This window comes from Cryptomeria japonica, chromosome 1, assembly GCF_030272615.1.
Source record: "Cryptomeria japonica chromosome 1, Sugi_1.0, whole genome shotgun sequence".
Classification (NCBI taxonomy): Eukaryota; Viridiplantae; Streptophyta; class Pinopsida; order Cupressales; family Cupressaceae; genus Cryptomeria; species Cryptomeria japonica.
In genome coordinates, this window is record NC_081405.1 from 321945503 (window position 1) to 321951807 (window position 6305).

At 32.8% G+C, this 6305-nt stretch overlaps 1 protein-coding gene across 2 annotated transcripts; it reads right to left on the bottom strand.

Moving 5' to 3' along the window:
- Window positions 1-394: 394 nt before the first annotated feature.
- LOC131073172 (wax ester synthase/diacylglycerol acyltransferase 11) lies at window positions 395-3871 on the bottom strand. 2 transcript variants are annotated; one of them, XM_058009579.2, is made up of 7 exons: window positions 3597-3871; window positions 2803-3414; window positions 2639-2708; window positions 2483-2556; window positions 1545-1754; window positions 906-1048; window positions 395-800 (listed from the first exon to the last, which is right to left on the bottom strand). In XM_058009579.2, exons 1-7 carry the CDS (start codon window positions 3789-3791, stop codon window positions 740-742), a joined length of 1365 nt encoding a protein of 454 aa, XP_057865562.2. In that variant the 5' UTR covers window positions 3792-3871; the 3' UTR covers window positions 395-739. The 2 variants fall into 2 exon arrangements, with proteins under 2 accessions (XP_057865562.2, XP_057865561.2); XM_058009578.2 differs by having other exon boundaries at window positions 395-831; window positions 911-1048; window positions 3597-3868.
- Between the last annotated feature and the right edge of the window lie 2434 nt (window positions 3872-6305).

The following is a 6305-nucleotide window of genomic DNA, read 5'->3' on the forward strand; positions in this document are numbered from 1 at the left end:
TCACTCTTGCCCCCTCTATCTCTAAACTAACCAAATACTTTTCTATTTTCTACTCTAAACTAACCACATTATTGGCAGGAACTTGATGCATTGCATAATTTACATGACAAATACTTAAATTTTCTCTACATCTTGTATAATCATTTATTTTGTAGTCCCCATCTTGAAAGCTTGAGATTGCATAACATGTTCCAAATGTAAAAAGATATATTAATAAAGAATAAAACTTATCCAAAAAACATACCACTTATATATATATATATATATATATATATATATATATATATATATATATATATATATATGATCTATTGAACAAATAAATATAAATATTTTTGACATTTAAATAATATTTAAAATCCAACATTTCTCAAAAGATCATAAGAACTCTTCATAATCATAACAACTTGATATGATATAACTATAAATGCTACCATAATATATTCAACAAACAAATGTATATACATTTGTCATTTAAATAATATTCAAAATCCAGCATCTCTCAAAAGATCATAACTCGTAGTTAATCAAATGACATTTTTTTCTTGCATTATATAAATTCACACATTCTTTAATATCTTTATGATCTATATATTTAATATCTTTATGATCTATATATTGATACAAATAAATTGTATACAATTAAATCCACAAATCAAACATAATAATCACTATTGCCATCAATTTTTCTTATACGAGGCAAGCATCTCTCATCTCCAAAAATGCTTCCTCAAAGCATTTAGAAAGCTTGTTTGCATCCACATAACCCTTCGTTGTGATCACTTGCATTCTTATGTTGTCTGCATAGCTCAAACACGTCACAAGAATAGTCTGGAGAAACAAAACACACCTTATAAATTCCTCTGTTACAATTTTTTAAAAAGATCAATCAAAATAACACTCACTTCACCTGAGGAATGCCTGACACTGAAAAATATCCACTTCTAACTTCGTATCCCGCCACCTTCATCTTCTCTGAAGGCCCATTCATGGTCGTTATATTAAACGTAGTATTGGCCAGTGTATTATACAGAGCTTTAGCTGTAACCTGTCAAAATAAAAACACAAAGTATGATCATATATTTTCTTTCATTAAGATTAAAGTTTTAAAGTAGATAGTATTTAGGAGAGTGGACTTAATAGTTGAACATTCTAATTTGGCACTTTTCAAAATCTTAGGTAGAAATTTCAAATCATACAGCAGTTTACTCGGCAAGTCCCCTGTTTATAACTAAGGTTTCAGATCCACATCAGTATGGTTTTTGCGGAAGTGTCCAAAACAGCTCAGAAAAAGTGAGACCAATATTTGTGCATAAGAGGCCCCCATATTTGTGCAGCTAATGTGGTATCAATGATTGGTTGCTTTTTACAACTAAAGGTACATTTCATTCAATTATGGATATTAAAGTCACAACTATTTAGTGCAATGATATAAAAAAATTGAACATTAAAGTAACAAGTATGGATATTAAATGAACAACTGCTATCACAATAATTTCTCACTCAACTACTGAATCTCCTCGTCTATGAAATGCACTACTTACTTTAGGACCTCTGAATCGTGTGATATAGCTTATCACTTTGTTGGTTATACTGACTGCTAGTGACATCTTCTTCCTTTCTTGCATCCGCTTTGCCCTTAAGATATACTCCAAAGGGTTCTCAAACCCTTCCATGGGTACTGCCAGCTGCAAAAACCCCCACCGGTTTCCCCAGGGAGTTTTTGTTCTGGGTTTTGTCATCTCCTCCAGATTCTGCACCAATTTTTCAAGTCAATCAAACTACAACGCAATTATCAATAGGCATCCAGTAATAGCTAGTGATGACGTGGTAAAATTTAAGCCCTAAAACTTTAACCAACAAAGATGTACCAATAGGATAGCATTTTAAAAAGGAATGAAAAGAATAAATGTTATGTGACTTGCAAGTCATGTTAGATTTGAAATTTTTAGATTTGATTGTGTAAATATTTTTTTGATCATATTTTATGATTCATTCATTCTAAAATCCAATTCAATTCATTTTTATGATGAATCATAAAATATGATCCAAAACACTGAATTCATTCTCTTCTCAACTCATTGAAAAAGAAATTTTACACAATCAAAATTAAAAATATTCTTAAATAAATTTTATGATAAACACTGTTATTTACAGATCGGAACAAGTAATAAATACTGTTGATAAAAAATAAATCATCACATTACATCACATTACGAAACCTACAAGTGTATCGACACCAGGGTGAAAAAATGTCAGTCATACAAATAATTGAGCATCTAATATAGAAAAATTGGCTGTTCAATTCCAATCTAAACATAAGCAACACTTTTCTTTCATTAAAAACTGCCGTCTTCCAGGCCCGTTTGACAAAGGCATTATCTATTACAGTAGAAAACAAGAAAACAAAGGCCATATGAAAAACTGTTTAAACCTCAATGCAATGCCATCAATCATGGATAATAAAAAACGTCTACAAAACCTTTAAGCCAGGCTGCGATCTGGAGTTCATCAGAGCAATAGCTGTCACTCTCAAATTCTCGATTTGATTTGGGTCTGCATTCATTAAAGCAAAAGTATTAAATGAGTTGAAAGTTTTCAAGATCAAATACAAAAGGAGACTGAGATATTTGGTTACCAGGAAGAACCATCTCACAGTAGCGTCGAAACCCACAGAATACCACACCCAATATCACATCATTAACGCTCTGTTAATAAAATCAAAAGCCCAATCAAATTCAATGCAAGTAGAAACGAGAAACCTACTAAAATTGCTTTCGTAAGAGCAAAAACTTAACTTACCCCTCCAACAAAATTCTTTATTTTTCTAACATCTTGTAGCAGAAAGTTAGCAGAGGCCATAACTTTAGGCAACATTTCTACACCAGGAGGCCCTCGAATAGGGAACCTGCTATCCTCCATCCATGTCAAAAGTAGAAAACTAGCAATAAGGTCGTATAGAGTGCAATACATCACAGCCAAAAGGGTGAACAGAAGACGCCATATTCTGTTAAGAAAGTTCAAGCCAAGCCAAGCAGTGTATGAACTTTCATGAATCTCATGTCCAGGAGGCTTTTTCTGTTGCGAAGAGATTGTAAAGCTTGGTGGAAGGGTAGGATTATCTACCTTGGTAGAGCAGGCTATGACTAAAGACATAAGAGAAACACCATCTCCCAGCATATGATGCAGATTTATAATGACTGTAGATTCTGCCGTTGTGGTTTTGTAGTTAAGGAAGTGGAACTCCCAAAGAGGGCGAGAGCAAGGAAGCTTTCTTGTATGCATATCAGAAACATAATCCTCCACAAACTTATCGTATACAGTGTGACCAGAAGGAAACTCTGGAACAAATACATGGTCGTCAATATTTACCTCTGTTGTCTGCCATTGCAGCTCCCCCTTCTCATTCTTGGTCTGCAACCACACATCAACAAAAATATTAGAATTTGGGTTTTGTTTATCTTTTATTAAGACATGAAAAAAGATTAGAATTTGGGTTTTGATTATCTTTTATTAAGACATGAAAAAAGATTAGAATTTGGGTTTTGATTAGACATGAAAAAGATTAGAATTTGAGTTTTGTTTAGAAAGTTTACCACAATAGAGGAGAACCGTGGGCCTCGAGGGAGAAGGATTTCTTGGATAGCTTTCTTTGCATGAGAGATGTCGACTGGTTTGTCGAGCTCAGAAACGACGTGAATGCATATGCCAAATGAAGGAGTGTGGAAAATCTCTCCTGTTGGGCTCACAAGCTCATTCTCATTTTCCATGCTGCTTGGTTTAACTGCCATTCAGTAGAATAGAATGGAATGGAATGCAATGATTCAGGCTAGAGTACCTGGGTAGTTTATATCAGAACTTGTGAGCAACAATGTCGATCGAAGTAGTTGTACACCTTTAAAGATGTAAATTAATACCTGTCGTCCCTACTCATAATTGAGTAGATGAAACTTTAACTTGTGTGCAACAAGTTTCAGTAGTTGTCAGTACGGTGTTCAATGGAATCCTGTTCACTAAATAACGTGAATCTGTTGATACACGCTAAGTCCATTAAACGGTAAGATGATAGATATCAAGTACCATTTATCAGTCCCCTCCTGAGAACAGAAGTGCCACTAGCCATCTACCATTTCTTCATACACTTAAAGTTCTTAATGGCATGTTAAATTTTCACCGAAATATTCATTATATATGTTTTTTTTTGTATTTATTCTTTTGGGTTTTGGGTATTAAGGACATAATCTATTCGGCTGTCTCTTGCTGTACCAAAAAAGTTAGATCTATTTTGGACAGGTATTATTGATTGACTTGTGTGTCATTATATAATTAGTTGTTTCTTTGATGTGATTTGTAAAAGATATAGTTATATCATATAATTAGTTGTCTCTTTGATGTGATTTTTGAAAGGTATAGTTATACATGTGATTTGTGAAAGGTATAGTTATATCATATAATTAGTTGTCTTTTTGATGTGATTTTTGAAAGGTATAGTTATACATGTGCATGTGTATATGTAATGATTATTTATTATTATTTATTGATTTTTAATTTTTTAACGATAATAAATTTTTGCAATTCATTTTATTAATTAGCCGATAGGCTTCCTTTGCTTTTACGAAAATTCGGGAAATCTGTCTCACGCTCATAAACCATTTTCACATCGTTAAACTATTTTCGAATCACTAGTTATCGGAAATACGAACAGTGAGTGATGTAAGCAGACAATGGCATAAAAAAATTGTGATAGAACCTCCCTGACTCATTCGCTTCTTCACGCCCTTGTGTAGTCATAACACCCCCTTTGCCAAGGGTGTGCAAATCACAATTCTACAACAGCAACACAAATATATTTGGGGTGTAGTCAACTATGTAAAAACTTGGAGTAATCTTAATTATATGTTGTTGTAATTACTTCTATCTTGCCCATCTTGCAGGTCTTGAATCTAAAAGTAAAATTATTGTGTTCTTAGATTTTACCACATCTTCTCAGTACCACATCTTGTTTGTATTTAGCTTAGTTGGGATAAATTGTTGTGTTCTGCATCATAATAACTCATGTTAACAATCAAAAATCAAAAATCAAATATAAATGGTGCCCACATTCATAAATCAAACAAAATAGATAACCACAATCATATTCATTTATGCAAGCCATGTGCATATTCATTTATGCCAAATACAAAACATACCCACATTCACAATTATTCATTTATTCATTTATGCAAGCCATGTGCATATTCATATATGCCAAATACAAAACATAGCCACATTCATAATTATTCATTTATTCATTTATGCAAGCCATGTGCATATTCATATATGCCAAATACAAAACATACCCACATTCACAATTACTTCAAATGGATTTTCTTCTTTATGGAAAAGTAATGAAGGGCTTGTTAGTAACTTTGTACCTAATTAATTATCACAACCCATAAAGCTTGAACCATTACAATCTTGCAATGTAATAGGTATAACATAAAATAATCTTGATTTGGAAATTTTGACCTACTTGTAAATGTCCCTGAAACGTGAGGAAATACTTCTCTAAGATATGAAGACACTCACATAAAGATGAGAAAATGCAAGTGAATCCTCATGCAGAGTGCCACGCACCCTCCTACATGTTCGTGTGCCTATTAGATGTCTTGGAACAAATATGTCGAATCCACTTTATTTTGTTGTAAATGGTTACAGTAAAGTGGATTGAACACCTTTACAATTATAATAATTATAATAATATAATATAATAAATAATAAAAATAATAATTATAATAATAATGTAATATGTAATATTAATAATAATATAATATTTTATTATTATAATATTTAAAAATATTAATATTAATATAAAAAAAATTTTAAAAAATGACATCATGAAGGAGATTGGGTCTGCAATCCAAGGAGTTTAGGGACTTCAGGCAAAATGACAAACCAAAATTTTTCATGAATCTAGGTTTCAGATCGTGGTCGAAACCGAAATGGGTTTGGGAGGATCAGAACAGACCTGTAGGTTCTGGGTCGGATGTCAGAAATCGGGAAAAATGGCAGAGAGATTTCCCAAGACCCAAAGGGGACTATCTTTTGAACCTTGGTGAATGCGACACTGCAATGTTTAGGGCAAACACAGACTGGCAAAGGGTGCAGGAGAAAGAATGGAGACCTAAGAAGATTCCAAGATCTGGACCTGTTGTGAAACCCAAACCCAAACTGGATGACAATCACAAGGTGTTGTTTTTTTCTGGACAGTAAAAGCTGGAGTGATTCAGTGGCTTTTTTTAAAGACAGAGGTTTTTTCCTGAAAT